Source organism: Amphibalanus amphitrite, unplaced genomic scaffold, assembly GCF_019059575.1.
Source record: "Amphibalanus amphitrite isolate SeventyFive unplaced genomic scaffold, NRLGWU_Aamphi_draft 002058F_arrow, whole genome shotgun sequence".
In the NCBI taxonomy this organism is placed as follows: Eukaryota; Metazoa; Arthropoda; class Thecostraca; order Balanomorpha; family Balanidae; genus Amphibalanus; species Amphibalanus amphitrite.
Window position 1 is genome coordinate 38,956 of NW_024883551.1, and position 25,353 is coordinate 64,308.

The 25,353-nt window shown below is 51.4% G+C and overlaps 1 protein-coding gene across 2 annotated transcripts; it reads right to left on the minus strand.

Moving 5' to 3' along the window:
* Window positions 1-140: 140 nt before the first annotated feature.
* LOC122376223 (alpha-1,6-mannosyl-glycoprotein 2-beta-N-acetylglucosaminyltransferase-like) lies at window positions 141-25,353 on the minus strand. 2 transcript variants are annotated; one of them, XM_043356008.1, is made up of 6 exons: window positions 25,235-25,353; window positions 22,571-23,140; window positions 19,387-19,494; window positions 6,622-6,820; window positions 4,104-4,321; window positions 141-2,156 (listed from the first exon to the last, which is right to left on the minus strand). In XM_043356008.1, the coding sequence occupies exons 2-6, from the start codon at window positions 23,122-23,124 to the stop codon at window positions 1,847-1,849; spliced, it is 1,389 nt and encodes a 462-aa protein (XP_043211943.1). In that variant the 5' UTR covers window positions 23,125-23,140; window positions 25,235-25,353; the 3' UTR covers window positions 141-1,846. The 2 variants fall into 2 exon arrangements, with proteins under 2 accessions (XP_043211943.1, XP_043211945.1); XM_043356010.1 differs by having other exon boundaries at window positions 25,153-25,350.

Genomic DNA, 25,353 nt, shown 5'->3' on the forward strand with positions numbered 1-25,353 from the left:
GTCGCAGAACACTGGGCTGGTCTCGTTCAGTGTTTACCCTGGTCGGCGACCAGCTGGTACCATAGGTTTAGATGCCGCTCACTAGGTGGCAGGTATAGCACCACCGTTGCGCTGCAGCCGCTTCCACAAAACGAACCCACTTTTCACCATACAGTTATGTATTCAATCTCTCATTTATCGTCTTCAGACATGGCTCAGATATCACATTTCAGAACTGTTCGCAGCACCGGACCACCATGTACCGTGTGTCGGATCCGGCGGGATGACTGTCCCCCGACGGGACACCGTCTCTCCGTGCTGGCACTGGGTACACCCTGACCGACGAGACGGGACCAGACGACACCGTGCAACACAGCTCACAGAACCCCAGTGGGACGAGCGCCCTTCCCGTGCATAGATGGCTCCCCCAGCGCACACACTGCCCGCCCTCCGCTCGAATCACTAACGGGAGTTGGAGTCACATTAGCGACTACTCGCCATATCGCGGCGTTGGCCGGCAGGCTCGCAAAAACCTGTGTCATGACCCAACCTGCTGATACGGCGTGAACCCGGCATATAGGTGCGAGTAATAAACAATGAGCCCTAACCAAAGGCGGCAGGCGCGACCCAGTATCACGGCATCAGTAGTTATTACATTACATCATCATTGCCTTGGTATGAGAGCATATTTAGGAACTGCATATCTACGTAAATGAATGCATGACATGGTGAAAACAGCCATCGTGTCGCTCAAATGTTAGGCTAGGCACAGCCTCACTAAGAAAACAGTTCCGTCCGTCGTGAGGTCGTTCTTCCTTTTCCTACACATCAATGTGGCGGGTGCTCCCAAGTAAAGGACCAAAAGTGGCATACTAAAGACATGCTAAAAACGAACAGAAGTACACTGCCCAGCAGTTGTGAAAGTGATACTCACCCACCTAAATATCCCATCCACAACGCCCTGTCCATAAGAGGCCTAAGGATCTCGCGCACAGATCCTGTCCTCGAGAAGCCTGCACTGCGTGGTGCACGGAGACAGCAGGCGGCAGAGGAGCTTCACGTTGCACGGATACGCCGAGGATCTACAGAGCTGATAACAAAAATGGTGACCCAGGACCTGCCCTTCCCCATTCCACGGACTCTCTCTCATGAAGACCTGTTCCATAGCACGGTGAGTGACGGAACCCATCTTCTCGACCAGGGGACGCTCTTTGGCTCTGAGCTAGACTGGTTCGGGACATGGAATGAGAGCATCGAGCAAAGCCACACGCGGCCTTCCATGGCTAGTTACACATGCGCTACACTCATCAGCTCCATTCCACGGATTATTTGCAGTACAGTGCAGTATTTGGTAATCAGATATTAGAGCGCTCAGCGCAACACGCACAAAATACGCACAACAATGCCCAACTGTACAGCAAGCATGGCTTACATCACAAACTTCGACACGTCTGCGCTAACGTTCACACAGCGGCGTTCGCGCACCGTCACTCCCACTCGCCCACCATCCGCCACTCACGACTTGACCTGTTCACTCCGCAGTTCGCCGCGGCCCGTCTGAGCGTTCAGCACCCCCAGCGTCCACAGAGCAGACCCTCCAGACGTGGTCCGTCCACGGAGCAGCCTCTCAATCCACCGCGGCCCGTCCCAGCGGTCGGGGCTTCCAGCGTGCACGGAGCAGTCCTCCAGCCCCCTTGGAGGCCCGTCTCAGCGCTTAGCGCCCCCACCGCGCACGGCGCAGCCCCTTCAGCCCCACCGCGGGCCCGTCTCAGCGGTCGGTGCTGTCTCAGCGCTCGGCGCCCCCAGCGCGCACGGCGCAGCCCCTCCAGCCGCCGCGGCAGGCCATCGGCCGTCGGTTGGGGCCGTATCAGGAGCCGGGCACGCCGCGGCGTCTCCAGGCCCTCCGCGCCGCCGCCGGCGCCGCCGCTTTGATCGGCTCCGGCCGCGGCTCCGGCCACGTCCAGGTGCTGTTGGGCAGCCGTAGCGTGGTGCACATGTAGTGGTCGCGCGGGTCGCCCCAGCCGCCGTTGCCCTTGATCAGCTTCAGCCGGCGCGTGATGGCGAGGTAGGCGGTGATGCGCGGCGGGAAGAGGTAGCGACTGGCCGACAGCAGTGTGGCCGACACGCGCTTCAGCAGCGAGAACTTGTCGCAGTTCTTGCCCCGGTGGTGCACGCCGCTGAGGGAGGACGGTGTCGGCCCGTTAGACAAGAGTGGGGAGACAGACAGTGCAGTGTGTACGGGTGGAGCACAAGGGAAATGCCGCGACAAATATCGAGCACAATGGCCAATGGGTCATGTGCCCCGCACCTATACACTTATACAGCGCAAAACGCAGAAAATCTGTTTTCGCGCCTTTTGCGGTTGCTTGCAACGAAAACATATGGCGCAGGTAGGAATGTCCTGGAACGCGCACCAGAACTTGCCCTTCGTGCTTCTGCCTACCGTGAGAACAGGGCATGTGTGAAGGTCGCCGTGTGAGTCTGTTGCCATGTCAGCCACCCGTGACCGCCCCAGTGCGTGTCCTCGTCCTGGGACCATAATGGTACGAGCGGCCGGCAGCAGCAGGGTACCTAGCTACCCTCGGCCCACACTCCATTACCCGCCGCCGGCCATATGGATATCGCATGACGGTTGATACTGCCGCCGGCACTTTGGGACCCCTCCCCCCCCCCCCTCTAGGCTATCAGTTACTCACGGCAAATAGCCGTCTATCATGGCTAGGTGCAGACTGCAGACTGCACTGCACATATAGGAAGTTTGAATCGTGTATGAGAATTGCGTGTTAGTGCAACTTCGTGCATGTTTCATTGCTTGTAGCAGTGCTTGGCATAGCATATCGCTGTTCTGAAGCTAACTTTGCGTGATGTGCCAAAAGAGCACCGGGGGGGGGGGCTAATAGGGTATAGAGTTACCGGTTGTGGACATGCCTACGCATTAAGCACAACACATTTTGAATGATAAAAAGAAAGATGAAGACGACGACTTAAGTAACGCAATGGTCTCACTCACTCAATCACTCACTCACTCACTCACTCACTCGCACTCTCATTCTCACTCTCACTCACACTCACACTCTCTCTCTCTCACTCTCTCTCTCTCGCTCTCTCTCTCTCCTCTCTCTCTCTCTCTCTCTCTCTCTCTCTCTCTCTCTCTCTCTCTCTCTCTCTCTCTCTCTCTCTCTCTCTCTCTCTCTCTCTCTCGATTTCACGTTGATTATTTGCTGGGTTAATGTTTGCCGTCCTGTTTGATTTCTGCGCATCGTCGACCGATGCATGCAGCGCCGTTCGAGCGAGTCGAGGCGCTGTTTTGGGAGCACGGTTCGATGCCGTCCACGGTTCACTGTTTGACCGGGCGCACAGGTGTCGTTCCAGTGGAGACGGTGAGAGTAGAGCTCAACAAGCAAACGTGACTCACGAGGGGAGTGAACCATGTTTGGTGAATGTTCGCACCCCGCCGCTGTGCAGTGCTGGGTCGAAACACGTCATGGCTATTGGCTAGTGTGTTGATGGATCAGCCACGAAATATGAGCCAGCGAAACGGATACGTCTGTTTCCTAGATCCGTCCGGTCCTCCTTATGCAATGTGCTGCCTCGTGATGGATCGAAAACCCGTAGAATGTATCGCAAAGCTTGCGGTTCTCCACCCGCACACATAAATATCGCGCATCGGGGTAGGCCCATCCCAAACTTTATTTCCTTATTGTGCTGCGCGCCTATTACTGTGCAGTGTGCAGTGTGCAGTTGTTCCTGTAAAGGGTCGGTGTCGGTGCCGGTGTCTGCTCGTACGACCGGGGTCAGACAGACAGGTCATGTACTTGAAAAGTCGGACAGGTCACATGTAAGGGTCAGTTAGGTCACACGGACATCAATTATACCGTATGTGCATTGTGCAGGTCACTGGTCAAGCTCCATTTTGCTCAAACATCACACAGGTCACCTACCACCGGGAATCGGGGTCCCACAGTTCACGCACAATGTGCATACCAGGGTCAGTCAGGTCACCTGCTGACAGGTCATACAGGTCACCTACCAGGGTCAGACATGTCACGTACCACCAGGGTCAGACAGGTCGTGTACCAAGGTAAGACAGGTCACCTACTATCAGGGTCACACGGGTTACGTACCACTCGCCGATGTGGAAGACCCGTGGCGCCTTGATGAGCATGGCGTGCAGCTTCTGGCCGGTGCAGCCCGTCTGCGAGATGTACTGCACGCTCCAGTCCCAGTTGTAGTCGTCGAACGAGCAGAACAGCGACGTACACGAGCGCAGCATGCGCCACGTGGTACGGTTAAACGCCATGCCCATGTTGTGCTTGGAGCCGTACCATTGGGTGAGCTCCACCTGCCGACACCAGGTCAGGTCAGGTCAGGTCATAACAGGTGAGCGTACCACTGTGTCAGTTCCACATGCCGGCGCCAGGTCAGGTCAGTTCAGGTCAGCAGGAGTAGCAGGCGACTCCTTCACTGTGTCAGTGTCACCTGCCGACGTCAGGTCAGGAGACATCAGAGGTAACAATGAGAGCCGTACCACACCTGGTCAACTGCACCTGTCGGTGTCAGGTCAGGTCAGGTCATAACACTGTGTCAGTGTCACCTGCCGAAGCCAAGTCAGGAAACGTCAGAGGTAACAATGAGAGCCGTACCACAGGGTCAATTGCACCTGTCTGCGTCAGGTCAGGTCAGGTCATCAGAGGCTTGGAGCCGTATCATTATACGTCGATTCCGCCCCGTCAGGTCAGGTTAGGTGAGGCATGCCATCAGGCGCCAGACATGACAGCTTCCGTTATATGAACGAAGCAGCTTGCTCCGTATGAGTTTTTATTATCGCTTACAGCTCCACTAACAAGAAAACAGTGATGGATCTCTAAATAACCTTAGCTGGCAGCCATTTCGGTTAGTTCATCCGCTTTCGCCTAATTCTGGGAAATTAAAATGAAAACGTCTTCACCCTGATCCCCCGCTCGAGTCGTAAGAGCTGCCGCCACCCGCCGGGCCATCTCACCGTAAGCAGCCGCCGCCGCCGGCCGCTGGCACAAGTCAGCTCCGTCGGCCGCTACGTCCGGAGCACGGCCATCAAAGAGCGGCGCCGGCGCCGAGATGGGGCCGAGTCGGCCGAACGAAATCAGCTAATGACAGACAACTCGGCCTGAAGTACCGTGCTCCACGAATCTGGAAACTTGGGCCCTCGCCGTCTTTCGGTAAATAATTTCGGGAGCGAGGCGTCGCTTAAGTCACGTTCCAGTCGGAAGCGGGCGGTCGGGCCGGTCATCCGGCGCCCCTAACTCTATTCTGTCTCCTCATCCAGTGATCCTAACTCCATACATCGGCCTTCTAACCAGCAATCGTTTGACTCCATACCTAGACCTCACGCCCGACCCTAACTCCATACCTTTTTCCCTCTCGCAGGCAACTCCACACCTCGAACTCCCCCCCCCCCCCCCCCCCTGACCAACTCCATCCCAGAGGGAAATGATGTCCGACACTCGGTCGATGCGCTCGATGCGCTCTCATCCCGCGGCCGTGATGGGGAGAGCAGCAATATGCCCTCGGGTACACCGACCCCCAGTGATGAGACATGCTATGCGGCTGAGCCGAGGACCGCCGAGAGCCCCTCCATCAGGCCCCAGCGGGAGGTGACCACGTGTAGGAGCCGCCGGTATCGGCGCTGTCGGGACCCATGCCGGGGTATCACCGATAGGTATACCGCCGGCCCCGTGCCACGGCTGAGGCCGGTACACCTGTACCGTAGCGGCACGGCACGGTCACACCGTCGCTGCATGAGCGATCAATGGACTGCCCCTCAGTGCCCGGTGTGGGACGCTCCTGTACCCCAGGCGTCGGCCCGGTGACCGGCCTGGACCCTGTCAACCCGCCGGCCAGGACCACTGCCCCTCAGTGACCGGTGTGGGACGCTCCTGTACCCCAGGCGTCGGCCCGGCGATCGCCCTGGACCCTGTCAACCCGCTGCGCCGTCCAGTAACGAGCTTATCGCGGCTGCAGCACGTTCAAACCGCCGGCAGGACGTGCACCAGATGTCAGCCGCCCGACACTGATCGACTCGACCGGTAGCTCAGAGCTTCGGGGTTCTATAAATGGGGCACGGCAGCTCCCGTTCCCGTGAAACCAGAACTTACTGCCGGGCGCCGCGAAAGGTCACCATGATTCGATTGCGAGGCTGAAAGGGCCGAACCGTTCCGGCAAACCGAGGCACTCTGTCACGGGCCACACCTTTGTGACGTTTAATCACGGAGATATCCGTGAAAATAACGTTTCTTTTTGGTCTTTAATAGGATCCGGTGTTGAACATATTGGAATTGAATGGAATTGACAATGCAATATCCATTCAAAGGCAAACAGGCAAACAGCCCATGTCATCAACTTGAGGATTGCGTCTCACAGCGGTAGCCAACATCTAAACGCTCCATGTCACTTTCACGTTATGCACTGCAAATCATGATATGCGATGACAAAGGGAGCATGCTGACTGCTGAGGCCAGCCTCGTAATTCACTGGGAGACCCGCATACAATATCCGTTACTCGAGTCCCTGAATCAGTCTGCCGGGGCGTATCTGTCGCGGCGAATGCGTCTAAACTCGCCCTATAACTCCTATATAATTCCTATAACTCCCCCATGCACTCACCCTGGCCGTGTCGGCGCGGTAGTTGTACACCTTGAGGTAGGTGCCCAGCGACAGGATGTTGCAGTGCAGACAGTGCTGCGGCCGCGCCTCCGACATCAGCTGCAGCACGTGCAGAAAGTCGGGCGCCACGTAGTGGTCCTCCTCCAGAAACAGGAACAGGCCCGAGTGGTTCTTGGTGAACTCGAGCTGGTCAAACACCCTGCAACAGGCGTGAAACGCTAGGTCAGGCACTCCGCACAAACGGGCGTAGAGCGCTAGATTTGCCGCATTCAGGAACACTAAGGTGAGTGAAACAGCCCACGATACACCGCTCTTAGGTTCCGCATAGTAGTGCTCGTATGAATGTCTACCGGTCACAATAGGTATCCCTGGTGAAGAGTTGACAGGATATATCTCTCATGGCGCGAAGTGCCGAAGCGAAGACAGCTTTGTGCGATGGAGGTTTGGACCACGTAAATTGTTGCATCATGGGGATACAGACATAGAGATCATCAACGGTAGGGTCAGTTTGCACCATACTGAGGTGAATTTCGAAACGTAGTGTGGGGATGAACGGAAATCAATGAAATGCGACGGTCGTACTCGGAATGAAAGTTCGACGCAGGATCGAGTGAGGATGTGACATGAAGAGAATTCGAGTCACGAAATCAAGCTCATATGCCACCTGGCCAGAATTACCGGTGTCAGAGGAATGTGTCATTTCAGACAATTATTTCAGGGTGGGTGTCGATCATTGGCAGGATCACCCTTCAAACAACTCTACCCAGTCAGACCTAGCGTGCGGTCGGCATCAGGATAATCAGGGATAATTTTCCGGGATTACCGGGATCATTCGGTGTCTTATGCTGACACCGTGTCCGTGCACAACGGACACGACAACGAGTAAAAGAGCCATTCGTGAAGCAAAATCAATCTAAAAATGTGACTAACTGCATCAATGACCCCTGCAAAACCAAATAGTTACCGTTGATCCCGGATAATTATCCCTCATTTTCCGATGCCGAATAACGCCTAAATATACAAATACAAATACAAATATGTGTCGTGTCTATGGTCCATCAACCCTCCCCACCCCTCGCCTCCGCTGCGCCCCTCCCCCACATCCGGGCCGAGTCGCGGTGCAGTGAGCCGCGTGCGGCCGCGGCCGGTCACGTGCCGGTAATGGGTCACGTGACCGCCATAGCCGGAGGGCGTGCCAGGTCGGTGGCTGTGCGGACAGGATCGGACCTCCAAGAGCTGACCGAGACCCAGCTAAAAAAAAAAAAAAAAACGCGTTAGTGAGGGCCCATGGCGGACGAACGTCCCTGTTGCTATGTAGAAGACGGAATCCTCGAATCAGCGACGGACGGCTATCGGTCAAAGAGTCGGGACGGCCACTACACACTGCCCCATGGCACGCACCCGGCCTGGCCACACCAGCCAGCCATGGGGAAGGGAGGGCCGAGGGGTCGTTACTAACGACCCCTCGGCCGTTAGTAACGATCGAGGAGCTGATGCAAACTCTAACAAAACAGAATGCGCCAGTAACGATATAAAATACACTGAAGTCGGACAAACTGATTCATTGTTTTTTTTTCCGGAAAATGTCACGATTGAGTTAACTCACCGCGATATATATGTCAATGTAGTAGTCTATATAGGTTTATGTAGTTAAACAGCACTCATTTGACTTAATTAGCACGCAAGTGGAAGAATTGTGTAGAACATACAGCTATAAACGTGTCCCTGACACCACCGTCCACCAGTCACCGTACCTACTCCCGCGGCCGGACACATTTAGGTACCATGCTGCATACACATTGCACATAACGCGCTCGCAGAATGCACCGCAAAACGCGGCCGGGACCAGTTGGCGCCAGCTCAATATCCGTTCGCCGTCGCCTGCGGTCCCTGAGGTCCAATTGTTTCCACAGCGGCTGTTCAGTTAATGAAATGAGCCGGCCTGCACCCCTCCCCCTCCCACTGTCCTTAGAGGGACCACTGGGGAAGGGGGTGGGGCACTGGTGAAATCAATACTGCACCGGCCGCCATGGGGTGACCTGGGTGAGTGCGGCAGGACCCGGCTCGTGTAACGGGCGACAGCACTCTGCGCACAGACATAGGTACCGCGGCTGCAGGGCCTTTGACCTGTGCAATAAGACGCAGTGCACAGGAGAACGGCGCGTCATGCATCGACTACAGTCACCTTAGTTTTGATGTCTGGACATGTTTAGACAGCAGACGCCACGACCACTCCAACAAACACCACGGTTCAGAAGTGGGAAGCGCACTCTCTCCCTGGCACGCGGTGGTACGCCTCCCGTATTGCGCATCGCGGCGTACCAGTAACACGGTCCCAAGAAGGGTCCTGAAGGAACTAGTTGCAACTTGCAAGGGCAAACCAACTCTGAAGCCAATTGATTAGTCTGTATGCCATGGTAATCGGCATTAGTCAATTTAACCCTATTCCTGGCGGGCTCCGCCGGGACAAGAAACTGGCGGGGGGGGGGCCGATTCGGCCCCTTCAGATCTCAAAAACTACACATCGCAGCGACAAACAGCGAACGGCGTTTGATAGGTCGTTTAAAGATCTACAACTTTTACATAAAACATTTTCAGGTCAGGTCAATATTGAGGTCACCAGAGGTCATCAACGATAAAATGTTTTGGAATTAGTTACCTATATAATTTTTAAACTAAGAAACATAGAGACATAAAACCAATACATTTTTTGTTGCTCTCGCCGAGGCGATGCGAAATAAGTATGTGATGACCTTCACAGGTCAATTTGAAATTTGACCTGAGGTCAAGGTCAGGTCATTCATCAATGAGGTTGTGGGGTATGGTCATGCTGCATACCAAACGACGCGCCTTGACCAGGCGAGCAGTTTGGTACCACTTACAAGTCTTTAGCACCATCATGTCGTGATTTATTTACAGAAAAACGATTTATGACGTCACATGACCTCAGATGACCTTTGCCGGTGCCCCTGTCAATTAGCGGCACCAGGATCATCACCGATGAGATAATCTTCCATAATACTGAAAGAATTGGGTGGTTTTGACTCGTTTACACGAAGCAGGAGGCGTTTCAATATTTTCCCATAGGCTTGCAATGTAAAGGTCACGAGTCTGGCCTGACCTCAGGTCACAGATATGAAAATTCTGAGATATACAAATTGCACATACTGGTACCCTAACTAAAGCCTGAAGAGAAGAAATTGATCGGTCAAAAACTCTAGCTCTGGCGTGATTGCAAACTTTTCTGAGGTAGGGTCACCAAACCGCCTCTGGTGACCTGACCTGAGGTCAGATCAACTCAAAATTTTCAGAAATGTTGCGTAAAAGCCTTTTAGTAAAAGTCAGAAAATTTGAGCTTCCTAGCTCAGAGGCCAGTGCTCAAAGCGTTTGGGAGAAATAACCAAAAAACCTCAGGGGGGCTCTTGAGGCCCCCCCCCCCGCCAGGAATAGGGTTAACGGGCATTTCAATTCAATCAGTTCATTACCATTCAAGACCAAAAACGAGTGACTTATTTTGGAGTGGAATGGGAACTTTAAATTGGCTTGCACTAAGAAGATTCGGATTAAGGCGCAAATTACGAATTTGAAGCAAGATTAAAGGGACCCTCCCACCTTCAAAGAAGTTAATGAATTGGCATGAAAGTGATGTCGCTCGGTTTAGAAAGAGCAAAAACGAATATCTACCAAATTTCATCGAAAAATATTCACCGGTTTTCAAGATATTAGACTTTTACTTTTGTTTACTTTTTGGGATCTCCGCTGTTCCTAGCGACTTTATTTGAAAGTGCGGCATTTGTTGCGCGCAAAGCAGCATATTCCATCGCGTCCTACAAAACGTTTTAGTCAAACATTTAACGGACGTTCGAAAGCCTGATGACGTCATCAGATTCCCGTAATGGTTAAGAGATAGGGACCACGCTGGTCCCACCCTGCAAGTAAAGGGAAGAAATTTCTTGAACACCATAAAGCTGCGGGGGTTGCGACCAGGATAAATGGTGGTTTCTGAGCCTGGCCGCAAACTTGGCTATCTCAACTCAAAACTAATGTTAAGGTGGGAGGGTCCCTTTAACAACAAACAATGCCGTTTTCATTAGCAACAGATAAAAGTCGCATTGATCCGCTTATGCGGCGCAAACAACTGTTAATTGAAGTAAAATCAAATATGTACATAAATACCGTCTGCATTAGATTAAATAAACATTGCATTGAACCGTTTATGCTATTACTTTCTGGGTCAATCATTGACCAATTAAAAGCAAAAGAATGCGTTTCAAATGATTTGTGAAAAAGGTAAGCAGAGCTGAAAATCTTGGGGCTTAAAGGGAGATAATGAGCTTTCTTGTTTCTTAAATAAAAATTACTCGACATCTATACTATTTCTACTGTAGTTTCTATAAAATATGAAAATTTCCTAGCACATTTTCGTATGTGAAAAAGGTTTTTATTTTTGCAAAAAAGAAGCAGTACTTGCAGTACTTGTAACACCCACCGAAATGCGTTGTCCTTCTCTATAAAAAAGTCGCAGTATATGGCGCTTTTGTTTCAAACAGCGACGCTTGGGTTTTTGTTTATGTTATCGCCTTGTCGTTGCTTGGTTGTAAGGATTCTAATTTGAATTAGAGTTAATTCGGTTTAGAATTAATTAGATTCTAATTCGGGGGTACATATTGCCTACTCTTCTTTGTTTCCAAGTATTATTTTGCGCCACAAATGAACGGCATGCGCCAGAAACGCAGCCAAATCTTGCGATTGCGACTACGAAATTCATTATTTTGGCCTCAGAGCCTGAAGCGAAAAATACAAGCATATTTATTTCAAAAAGACTTCAGGTTTGTCGAACGGTGTTATGAGAATTTTGATAACAGTACTGCATAAGTTTTTCAGTGATGCCGCAAAAGTGTTGTATCTATCTTCTTTTATTGTGCAGTCGGCGGGACCGATTCAAAATTGAGTCGTTGCTACTAAAATAGCAGCATATGGCGACAGATGATGAACAGGAAAAATAGTTGCGTAAATTTAGACATAAACCACCCCCAAACCATGAATATCTTTTGAAGGCACTATAGACGACCATTAACTAACTAGATGTGATGAAGATCAAATGTAATGAATACGCTCATTTTACAAAATTACATGCAAGTACCAAAAAGTGATGTAAGTACTTATTCAACGGTCATTTTCAGCGCTCCCCGCTAACGTGACTTCAAGTTGAGATATTTGCGGCAAGGTACCGAATTGAGCAAAATGGTTTTAATTTACATTATAACTTGTTGTGTTTTGTCAGAAAATGGTCCTAACTCAGATTTTGTGGAAAAAGGTCATAATCTCCCTTTAAGGTTATTTGCATAATATAGGTGCAATTATACACCAGTATAACGCCTTTTGGGGCGACTAACGGAGCGAGCGAGAGGGTGGGCCTTGCACGTGCGAAATTGCGAGGGGGTACCTCCAACTGACTTGTGCACGGCACCCTACTAACTGGTCTCTAGCGATGTGCCAAATTTGGGCAAAATCGGCCCAGCCGTTCTCGAGATCTGGAAGTGGCACCCTGCACGTGCGCACGTGCAAGATGGGTCCCAACGGACTTGTGCACGGCACCCTACTAACCGGTCCCTAACCGTGTACCAAATTTGAGCGCAATCGGTCCAGCCGTTCCCGAGATCTGGAAACGACCCCTGCACGTGCGCACGTGCAGCAGCACCCCAACTCTGGCACATGTATATGCAGTGCCTAGTGGGTGCCTACCTACATGCCAACTTTCAGCGCAATTGGCCAAGTAGTTACCGAGATATTGCAACAATTACAAAACTGACACCTCTTCGTTTTGCACGTGGCACGTGCATAAGGGGTCACCCACATGCATCGGGAATAGTCCAATACTTGGTAGAAGGAATGAAGCTACCCTACAAAAATTACCGCGTGTAAATCGGTCAAGTGGTTGCTGAGATATAAGCCTCGCAAAAGCGTGACCACGATATAAGCCTCGCAAAAGCGTGACCACGGCCGGCCGGCCGGCCGCTCATACTCAGAAATTTCCGTTAATCTAAGGAAAGACTACGCTCGCTTCGCTCGCTCCGTAATAATTCTTCTATTTGAACTTTCAAGTTTTCTTAATTATTTGTAACCTTTTCTACCAATGGGTATCGACCTTCCGACTGAATTTGGCTTTCAGCTAGTTTTTTTTTTATAACTAACCATAGCTTATCATTTATTGTTTTGGCTTCGCCAGCACTAGTCTAACCCTGCCCTGTCCAGCGGACCGGTACCGATGTGTGGCCGCGTACAGAGTTCCCGCGGAACAGACGTCACGCAGTGTGGGAGCCGGTCCTCCAGTTGGCGGCGATCGATGCCGTTCAAGGGCACGGCCAAACACAGGACCGTCTCCGGAGCGCAGAACGGGGAGGAACACAGGACCGTCTCCGGAGCGCGGGGAGGGAGGGACACAGCGCCCGTCTTCGGAGTCCGGAGCGCGGGGTAAGGAGGAGGAACACAGGACCGTCTCCGGAGCGCAGTGACGGGCCGGAACACAGGATCGTTTCTGGGGGGCGGGAGACGGCGGCGGTCGCCCGAACGAATGCAGGCCACAAGGCTCTAAGGGCCTCAGGAGACAGGCTGCACATCTAGGGCCCGAACGGCTGCAGGTGCCGAGCCCAAAAGGCTGAGTTTCACGTCCAAACGCAGGTGTCGGGCCCAGGCCCATGCCGCAGGTGCCGGACTTTAACAGCTGTAGGTGTCAGCCCCGGGATAGTCACTAGTTTTGAGTAGGAACGATTCATCAGCTAGATCGGGCTGTCTGTTTTTAATCATCATTTAAGTATGCGTTGCTATAACAAATCAAGCAAGAAAAAGTTGAATGCAAACAAAATTTGCATTGAACATCTTAATCTATTACAGCCATCCGTTAAAACCAAATTTTAGCACCGGATGACATATCACCGGGACACTGGAGGAAATCACCGGATGACATATCACCGTGAACTGGAAATCACCGGATGAGTCTCGAAGTCGAATCTCCATCATTTCAGCTGCAAAGTCCTTTTGCAGAGTGTCTCAACTGGTGCTATATATGATATCAAAATGGCATCTACATGTAGCGTATTTGGTGCGGGGATATTCCATTTGATATTCTACCCTGCTATGCAAGCATACCATTATTCCCCATGGTAGTAAGTGGTGCAGCGAACAATGACCACGTGTCACCAGCTTCCTATACCCCCCCCCCCCCCTACAATCGCGGGCGGATGCCACTTGTCAAGGTCGTGTGACGTCACGGTAGCTTTCAGTGGCTGTTCCGCCGCCAGCACCGCCCCCGGGCCCATAATGGAAATCAATGGGATGCCGCTCCGTCCTGAAAAGGCGGCCGGACCGACCCCCGGCGGCTCTGCTAAAATTCGGACGGACTGACCGGCCAAACTGACCCGCGAAACGCCAAATCTCTCCGACATGCGCCGAAGTAGAGGTGGGTGTGAAATCTTGCTCTTCATTACTAAAATAACAAATTTTAGGTATTAGCTTTCATATTTACCATAGTGAGGCACACATGTGCTGACGCGATCTGGTCTCAGCCAATTTATGCGAACAATTGAAAAAATCAGCATTGAACAATTCGAAGTAGGAGTCAAACGTATAAAAAATAAGCTACTGCATATCCGTTGCTACTGCCCTCCCCCCCCCCAGGGGCAGGGCTGAATTGACATATGACGGACAGGCATGCTATCACTATTAGGAGGACCAGGCTGTGACGGACAGGCCATCCGGTAGTGACCCGCCCGACCGCAGCCGGGGTGATAGCGGGTCGAGCCGCCGCCCCAGCCCCCTGTCCGGGCCAGCCCAGCAGTGTCTCAGGGTCGCAGGATCGGCATAAAAACCGACATAAGTCTGCCTATCGCAAACATCCTGCGGATGAGGCGCCTGGACTTTGGCCGAATACAGCGTGGCATGGTGCAAAGTCACTGAGGCCTGAGCTCGGTGAAACGATTACAGACGAAACAAAAGCCTCGTAAAGAAGTCTAGGCACAGGATAATCATGGTTACATAAATAGTAAATACAAAAATCAAAATGCATCTCCAAATATAGGTAATATCAGGTAAACCATTGCATCTAAAGGTATGGGCGAATACAGCAGCATGTGAACTGTGAAGTCCAGGGCAATGGCATGGTTCATTGGTGCATACAGGTATTCCAGTCGAATCCCTTCTCGGGCCTTCACTGCCCAATGGATCCCACCCCTCCCTCCGTCCTGCAGTGACGTCTGTCCTCTGTCCGCTGCTGCCGCTCGCTCCTCTCCCGGCATCCCGTGCCCCCCCCCCCCCCCCTTAGCTCCCTTCCATGACCAGCTGTCTGCCAAACCTGCCTGGAACTGGATTGCACCGGATTGGGGCGGCGCCGGCTCCCACATACGGCTCCCACATCCTGCGTGCTTGGCATCAGCCCCAGGCGCGGCGGCCGCGGGGGGATGGTCTCCTTTTGACCCGGCGTTTGACATTCAATATAGGGCAGCCTATAGGAAAAGTATTCGGCCCCCTTGCCAATAGGTCAGGTGGCAAAAACTTAGTAAACATAAAAACTTATGTTATAATTAGGTTAAGTTTTTTCGCATTTCCTGGCATTTGATTTTGTCAGATTGCCAACAAGTTTGTGGTGGCATTTTACACTGAAGCATGGACTAAAACGTTTGCTATCGCAGCATTTAAACGTGCACCCTGCGGCTCTTAATACGGCCTATGGGCTCATCATGTCACAGTTCAGCAGAGGCGGCGCGGCAGAAGGTAATTTGGGATAGAGGAGCTTTGGGTAATATCGGACAAGTGCAGTTATCTTATAAACTCTCCCCCAGCTGTACGTAAACTCAAACATTTTATTTGGGAAAAATGGTAGCGCTTACTTCCTTTGTCGCTACTTCCCTCGCAGGTAGTTTGCCGCTAGGCTGTCATAATTTTTTACGATAATCGCCATTTGTCCTTCCATCCATACAACTTATTAATTACCTGTTATCAGTGTTATGGCAGAGATAAAGAAGTTGTAACTGCCAAGTTGCACCTTTTCCACTTACCTGAGCATTTTTGTTATCGATTATGAGCCAACTATCAGTGTTCAATGTGCTTGTTGCACCCCTTTTGCCGCACTTTGAGCGTCCTACATGTTTGTTATTATCGGACACCCATCCGATATTACCCGCGCCCCTCTGGGGGTCCTGGAATTCCACGCCCTTCCGGGAAGGGGGGTTGCTTAGCCCCCCCCCTTCTAACTCGGCTCCTGGACCACGAAGCGACACGCGGAGGGCGGCGTTCGAAAGAGCATACAAAATAATGACGAAAATATTTTGGTCACTTTTTTGGTCAGGTCGGTCATGGGACTCAGGTTACCAGCAGTCATTAGGTAAAGGTCAAATTTCACCGATTTTCAGGTAGAATATCGACAATTTGCAAGAAGCTGACACATAACTCGGGAACCAATATCAATACCTATCAACACTCTTGGGATCAATTCGGACGCCCGTCCGTAATTTGCTGCTGCTGACAGATAATATCCAAGTAACTTTTTTTCTTTTAAAAAATCACTACGCTCCAACGCCACACCGTAACTTCAGCAGACTTTCTGAAAACAAAGTTTGGGCTTTCTTCATATATTTTAATGACTCCAAGTTAAATAAAAATAATAACCTCCATGTTATGATGACTTGAAGTTACCCGTCTGATCAATACGACATTCGTGAGCCCCCACTCTGCACCGTCCGATAATACCCAAAAACATCTACACCCGATTCACCCAAAAATCAAATCATTTGCTTCTTCCAATCAAAGTAATCGTCTTAGAGAAACGGTATTGGCCAGGCTGAGAATTGGACACACCAGTACCACTCACCGATACATTTACCAGCACGAACCCCCACCCACATGCCCACATTGCACACCACTAACACGACTCAACATTGCCCACCTCCTTCTCAACTGCCCACACTACGATCAATACCGTCAACCCATCATTCACTACACAAACACACACAACCTCAGCCTGGACCTCCCAACGCTCCTGGGTGATGATCATCCAGATCTAATTGAACTCCTCTTTACCTTCCTCAGTGATTCGAATCTCATCAATAGCATATGGTCGCAACCCAGCACACGTATTTAGATGCTCTTATGATCTTCCATCGTCGTCTCCATCCGCTTCGTTTTGATTCCATTCGCTTTCGTTCTCGTCGCCTTTTCCAAGTGTATATATATGTGTAAGCCGCCAGAGTTGAACCCCTAAGACGGGCGGGACATGGCTGGCGGCACCCGGTTAACACCGGCTGCCATAACCCGCAGAGGAGTCGCTGGACTGACCGGTTTTTATTTGGTCAGTCCGAGCACACCTCTTGCGTGCAAATCCACATACAATGCCACTCTTAGTGATATAACGTAACGTAATTAAAGAAAGGGTTTTTTTACTGTGTACTTTGGCTGAAAGCACAGGTTTTTGCCCTCTTGGTTAGGCACCGGGTTTTTTCTAGTTAGGACTTTTCCTGGTAAAGTTCACCCCACAACAACACACACCAAACAACAGCACACAAATCAGCAGCAAGTCTCAGCAGCAAGTTCTATGTAAGTAACCAAATTCATTGTCTCGCCCATCAGGCACCTTTCGGCCTTCCCTTTACATTGCAACCCACCGGACGCCACATGAGCCGGTTTAACGTAGTCTTTTGCCTTTGTCTTAGTTCTTGGGCCGGAATTAAATAGCCGGCATTAACGTAACGTAAACGGAAGACCTGGCCAATTGCCAGCTAGTAACTTTCCCCCTCCCCCGGCTATAGCCACTTGGCTTGCCGGGAGGACAAAAAAAAGGGGGTTTTGGAGCGCAACAACGCTCAGCCCAGAGAATAAGAGCCGGTCCTTTAAAGGGACTCTTTCACCTTCAAAAAAGTGAATGAATTGGCATAAATGTGCTGTCGCTTGGTTCAGAGTACCTAAGCAAAAATGAATATCTACAGAATTTCACTGAAAAATATTAACCGGTTTTTGAGATATTAAATAGACACCTACTTTTTTTTAAGCCTTCGCTTTTCCTATCGACGTCATTTTGAAGCAATAATTTGGTATCTTCACCCTCGCATGTGTAGGGGGGGGGGGGGGTCGGATGGACCCCCCATGGTTTTTCGCGAATAACTCGCGTAAAAAGCGGCCGATCGCAACGAAACTTTCAGTACCCTCGCATTGATCAATTTTACACCTACCCTGAAAATTTCATGACCCTGACCCAAATGACCTTTGACATGTGACCTCTTTTCCGAGACCATGTTTGGCCGGAATCGCGATTCCGCGTATGTCGGCTCGCATTAGCCGCGCGTTTGCAAGCTTTTCGTGGTTTCAAACGTTCAAACATGTGATTTGATGTTGCTCCCATGCATTAGGGTGGGTGTCAAGGTCACCTGTAGGTCAGGTCAGGTCATTGACCTTTGGTGACCTCGGTTCACTTTTTCGAGTTTTACATGTTTCTAGGCTAGTTTTTGGAGCTGAATTCGAAGTTAGCAACCATTTGAACATTTACGAGTACGAAGTAGTTTTGGTGACTTCGTAACATGTTACGAAGCTGTCAGAGGCGGTTGACACGTACTTCGAATACCCGTCACGACGCCTACTGGTTGACCTGACCTGACCTGACCCGACCTAGTCTAAATGCTTAAAGACTAGTGGTGCCAATTTCATGAAATTTCAATTCCAATTCCGATCCAATTCCAAGAAATTGCCAAGTAAATTTCCAATTTTGTCCAAAGCGGGGGCTATTCCAATTTTTAACGATTTTTGCATTTTTTGCGTAAATTTTAAAAGTGTTTAAAAGCGTTTTAAAGGCCTCCGTTTTAAAATTTTAAATTTTAAAGGACTTGTGTTCCGATTAATTTCCAAAAAATGTTAAGAATTCCGTCCAAATTCCAAATTGGAATTGGACAAAAATTGGAATTCCAAGAAAAGAAATTCCGATTGGCACCAATATTAAAGACATCATCTGTGATCAAAACAAACACGATATTCGTGATCAGCACCCCGAGAAACCCCTTAGCAACCGCACTTCACGACTTTCTAACAGGTCCCGATTTTTCCGACTTTGGGTCATTGACCTGACCTGGGAGGTCAACCAATGACCTAGGACCTTAAAATTGGGTATCATCGGCTTCCTCTCGTCACGGGCAACACGCTCGTTTTTTCCGCGAAGCTTTAGCTCGATCAGGGGTCAAACGGCAAGGGGAGGTCCAACCGACCCCCCCCCCCCCCCCACACACACACACACATTAGAAGCTGGCAAACGCCGCACACATGCGAGGGTTAAAAGTGCGGCAAATGTTGCGCGCAAAGCAGTATAGGTATACCACCACGGTTTACCAAAGTTTTTTTTTTCCTGGGAGGGGGGGGGGGGCAAAAAGATACATTTGCCCCACGGCCCACCTCTGAAGGTGTGTGTGTGTGTGGGGGGGGGCATTGTTATACCTATTACCTATGTACATCTACCCACGCCGCCCCAGCAATTCACACCCGCACATTTGCAGACAGGCGATCGCCAAGGAATCCGTATACACATGATCAGCGACGCGCATACCCGGCGTCGAATGATACAGCAAGGCTTCCTGCTCACAAAAAAGTCAGGAAAATCGCCATTTGTTCCAGCCAACAAAAAGTTGAACACGGAAACGGTGCGCCCCCGGCCCGGGTTCATTCCCTGTTGGGACCAGCAAAGGTCGGGGTCTATAGGGCCTTGGTCGGGGTTATAAGGGCTGCCTCACTGACCTGTTGGCCTTCCACCACCAGTGGTGTTTGGTCTGTGTGAACCGTGCCTCTCGGTAGTGGCCGTACTTGTCCGGATAGAGGGCGTTCACACAGCCCGCCTTCACAGCCCTGTGGGTATACGGCGCAGGCCGGTCAAAGGAGTGGATATCAGACGGGAGGTGCAGTATAGCATTGTTCCATATACTCTGCAGCAGTAACAGCTCCCCCTCCCCTCATGGCCCATCGACAGTGAAGGAGTGCTGATGAGTGAGCATGAGCATTGACGCAAACAACGATTGAGCATGAACATTGAATGCTAAAATCCGAACATGGACTATGCGGGACCATTGGACAATGGGCAAGTGGTCACAACACTTATCAAATATCACTGAAAAATGATATTATTATGCACACTTCCGAAAAATATTTATCCTGCAGGCAAATCATAACGTCAGCTAACTACCTGCCAGCGACTTCCATCCACCTTTGTCACTGCCGAACAATGAAACCGTTCGACCGTCGAGGGTCCATTACCGAAATACCGAGTGGAGGGGAGCCGCCGCCCCTCCACTGGGGGGGGGGGGGAGGCAGAACCCGACCCACCCTCGGTAATAGGACACTAGCGCGGGGCACAGAGCGGCGTAGGTACTGGCGGCACAGAGAGCGGCGGCACGGGACCGACACGGGCCATAGGTACAACAGCAGCAGCTGCCGGAGCGCACAGAGGGAAACGGAGGAAACATGCAGATCAGAACTGCCGGGAAGGTCGAACAAGTATGAGTTTCTAAGGAAATCGCGATGTAATTATGGCAAACAGTAAGGAAGCTATAGTCTGTTTTTCCTCTCTTCTATCTTCTACCTTCACTCAAAGACGGTAAACTCTCTAATCACGTGCTCCAGCGTAAATCAACACCGCTGCAAAGCCAATTTTGCAAAGTCTCGAAGTCTCGAACGCAAGATCGAACGTCTGTCCCCAAGGTCTGTCCCCTTGGCCTATCTCGTTAATCAAAACGCAATGTTCTTTGTCAAGTGAAATGCATTTGCATAAAAAAGTGTCATCATATTTTCATTCTGGCATAATTATCCCTTTCTAATTTCATTATGTTTTTAAACAACAGAAAGAAGGGCAATGGCCTTGGTCTCAGACAAGACAAAATGATCGTAACGTTTTCTTTCAACGTTTCAAAGCAAAAGAAATGTGGGTTAGGTGACTGAAATAAGGCGGTGAAGAAGGAGCACAACCAACGAATATCGCCAGAATAACGAACTTACTTCCTTGGATACCAGAAAGAAAAGTGTTGAAGGCGCGGAGAAACACCGACGGTGGTGGCACAGTTCAACTCCGTCATGCTTTCAGCGCAATATAATACAAAAAATGCATACGTGGGTGTTATTGTTGTTATTACCTGCATTTGTGTATCATAATATACGCCCATAAGGCGTTGGTGATTGCCAGCGGTCAAAAAGTCATGTCAGATGATAAAGATCACCAGCAGCTTTCGACAATACCTAATAGCTGCTAGAACTAAAGATGTTTCGACGGCGCTGTAGTTCAATCGGTTGACAAGGTTTGGTCAGATTTGTCCAAACATGTTGAGCTCGGGAGTTTTTTAAATTTATGACCTTCAGTGGCCTTATATATATATATATATATATATATATATATATATATATATATATATATATATATATATATATATATATATATATATATATATATATATATATATATATATATATATATATATATATATATATATATATATATATATATATGTATACTGCTGAAAGTAAATGTTGAGAGCTATCGATTCTTGCCCGCGTCTTCGCATCTTTCTTACTTTCTGGATGATCGCGTGAGGCAGATAGGAAAACTATAAGATTAAGCAAATCTGCCTGGGGACCCCCAAGCGGGCGTGGGCTAAGACAATTTTGTTATTCGTCCCTGTAAAATTTATCGCAACGTAAATAAAGCAAAACATAAATTAAGCATTTGAAAAAAGTATGGCAGAACATATAACACATTTAGTTTCTTTTACCCAATGAAAAGGAAGTGCAAGCTTTAAACTATTCTTTAAATGTTCTTAGCAAGAGCGCTTCGCACAATGCAAGTACCTATGAACAGCAAAACGTCCTTGTGTATAGGTCGGTAGTCAGTACCAATAAACCGTGGTAACGATAATACAAGCGATACTCTAGCTCAAAGGTTTCTTTTCCGATTTCATCTGCGCAGCGAAGGCGAACTCCAACACGAGCAACAAACTCCTGCAATGAGTGGTGGGCCATGCGGTCAAGATTTGAAAACTATACCCTAAAAACGTGCTGGAGGGGCAAAACATCTTTGAGTGAAGGTAGAAGATACGAAAAACAGACTATAGGCGGAAACATGAGGAAACGGAAGTAAACATATATTGATGCTTTTTTGGGGGAGGGGGCAAAAAGATATACGCTGGCCCCATCCCTGGAAATGGGAGGCACCGCTGCCCCTGCAGTTCACACCTGCACATTTACAGACAGTTGATCTCCAAAGAATCCGTTCACATGTTACAGGCAATATGCTAACTTGGGCAGTGTGCAAACTACCGAACATCCCGAGCAGTATTCATACCGCTTGGGTAGTGTGAGTATCGAGTATGCATAGTATGCTAAATGTTTGAAACAACGTGTTTTAAACAAATCAATTTTAGAATAGTACTACCCGACCCCTTGGGCAGTATAACCTATGCATACCGCAACCAAACGCAATAGTTTGCATTCAGTTCCGTGCCAGCGGTCCATGGCGAACCGCACGCAGTATTTTATTCCGACCATATATTCCGATACATGAAATACATGACCATTCACTGCAGCTGTTGACAGTGAGTCAGCCATCGACGTGCTCGTTATCAGCGGCAGCACGGCACAAAGGCCCCACTGGCGCGGCGACACTGGCGAGTGGAAACAGGCGCACGCGTGACAACAACTACCTAGCAACGCGGGTCATTCCCCGACCAAGCACGCAAACTTCGCCACCAACAAAGAAGTCACCTGCTGCCGCCGTTTGACGCTCACGTTCATATAGCCGTATCTGCCACGCATCAGCATGTGAGGGGACCTGACAGGATAAATGCAACTTTCCACACACTCCCCGGATGATTATTACATGCGTCCCTTACCTGCATCCCTCCCAGCTGCTTGTGGCATACATATGTTTCCTGTCACTCACCTGTCTCTCGTCATGTCCCTGGCACAGTCCTGCGCCGATTGGCCCGGGAACGTGTGCGGATGCAGCTGCAGCGAGAACGGGTAGAACACCTGTGTGAACCGGCAAAAGTCCACGCGGCGCACCTCGGCGTTCACCGCCTCGTCGAACACGTCATGGCTGAAGACGAGCAGGACGGTCTCGATGCCGCGCGCCGCTCGCAGGCTGCCGATCAGCTGGCGGAGGTAGTCGAGGCGCGTGTGCACCTGGATCACGATCACCACGTCGGAGGGCTGCAGGGGCGCCGGCTCGCCGCCGCCGGGCGCCCGCACCACCTGCTCGTCGTTGAGCCGCTCCACAGTGCCGGCCAGCCACGGCGACAGCGGCGTGGTGGGCGGCGGCGGCGCCGTGCTGACCGGCGACGATGACGGCTCCGACGGCGAGCTGCCCTCGGAGGGCTCGGCGCCGGCCGGGGCCGCCGACGGCGCCGGCGAGTGCAGCTGCAGCAGCAGGAAGGCCAGCACCAGCAGGAAGACGAGCGCGGTCCTCAGCAGGCGGGCCAGCAGCCGCGGCAGCATGGCGCCCCGGCGCCGCCTGCCGGCAGACGCGGGGTCAATGTGAGGTCAGACACAGGCGGGGTCTGACACGGCGGTTAGGTCAGGTACGGGGAGAGGTCAGACACGGGAGAGATCAGACACATGACGAGGACACAGAACGAGGTCACAGGGCGAGGTCAGGTACAGGACAAGGTCACAGGGCGAGGTCACAGGGTGATGTCAGACAAAGGGCGATATGCCAGGGAGAGGTCAGACACAGGGCGAGGTCACGTGCAGGACAAAATCACAGGGAGAGGTCAAAGAGCGAGGTCAGACACAGGGCCAATGGAGGTCAGACACAGGGCCAATGGAGGTCAGACACAGGGCCAATGGAGGTCAGACACAGGGCGAGATCAGACAGCAGGGCGAGGTCACAGGGCGAGGCCACAGGACAAAGTCACAGGGCGAGGTCATAGGATTAGGTCATGCATGTGGATACATGTTCCAGGATGATCGGAAACAGTAATTCGGTTACGATTTTCGGTAATAAAACGGAATATATTTGGTAACTACGGAGCTGAGATATTAAGATGTGTGTGCATATAACTAACTATTGCAAAACAAGCGTCAGTTCTGTTTTCACAGATAGTTGTGTTTATGTTACTGCCAGTTCAAGTAGTCGTCCGTATGCGGGTAAAAACTTTTGCCTGTTGCGAAACCGCCGCTAGAACGGCTCAACTCCAGTATACAAGATACGTCACGCAGACTGGAGGGCGGTGACACGGCCTGACAACATGCAGTCCTATCGCAAGTCAGCGCCATTATAACGACAAACAGAAGCGGCTTCGGTACGCGAGTTGACGTTCAGCGGCCCCCGAGGAGCGGATCGATGCCGCGTCGGCCAGTGTCGGCCGTCGCACGCGGCGGGGGGGGGGGGGGTGCTCAGTGACCGACCACGCCCACCGAGGGAGGTCCGTTCCGAGCCGCAAATGGCCAGTTCCGCCGCGGGAATCCCCCCATCAGTAGCGGAGGACGGGGCGGCCACAGCTGGGGGAGCTGCGGGACCATCCGGGCTCATGTACATACCTATGTTTACCATACAGTCATTCCGTCACGAATATGCCCGTTGCTCGTAGCTCTATTGATCCTCTATAGCCATTTGCTCCGGTCCTGCCCCCTGTCATCATTCGTATCCGTCCCATGCATTTTCCTCTAGAGACACATTCATTCTCTGTCACATTCTGTCTGAATGACACACTCCCATCGACAGCCATATACCGTAATACATCCAGAGCCCCGCGGGACCGACGTCCACACAGAGCGCGCGGCCCTGTCTCCGTCGGGACCCGGGCTGCGATATGACCCCCTTCGACGATAGCGGGCGGCTGTCGTCGGCAGCGACGGGCCAGCCATCGACCGACGGACCGACTCACTGCTGCGGCCGGACCGCGACACCCCGGCGCCAAATAGCGCACACTATACGACATCCCCGGCGCCAAACTAGGGATAGTGGAAACCGAACGGCACCTCAGGCGGGCTGATCGCGACAACTCGGGCGGCGGGCCGCAACACCCCGACGCCAAATAACGGGCACTGGACGGCAGCCCGGGCCCGGCGGAACCAAGCAACAGTCGACAACTCAGCGGACACCAAACGGCATCCCTGCGGACACCGAAAGACACCCCAACGAGACCGAACCGGCAGACATCAAACGGCACCTCCGGCAGTGACATAGGGTCTTGGACTGAGCCGGGCCGGGAACAGCCTGGCGCCAAACCAGTCGACATTGAACGGCACCTCGGCGAAGCGACAGCCGAGTCCCTGCAAACATTAAACGGCACCGGCAGCACCGAACCGGCGAACATCCGACGACAACACGGCGCCCGCCCAGCGGACACTGAGTGGTTACATTACGATAGGCCCGACATCAAATTCCGCGACGGAAGCAGAGTGACATCCATCCGCTAAATCATCGGACCCCGAACGACATCCTAACAGGCATGAAATGCAGCCCGGGGACCAGCCCAGCGAGTGATACTCAGCACCAGTCCAGGCCAGCACCTTGCTCACCAGACACCAAACTTGCAGACGTCAACAGCGGACTCTGTACGCAGACGCGCACGCGAAGCAGATAGCTCAGCTCACCACGCACCTTATTCTTTACGTCCAGCCTGCCACTAGACCGGACAGCTCAACACATCACACCGCCACATTGTCGCATTTGCTGAAAGTGCACTGAGCAGTGTGCACCGAATCACGCCCGAGTTAACA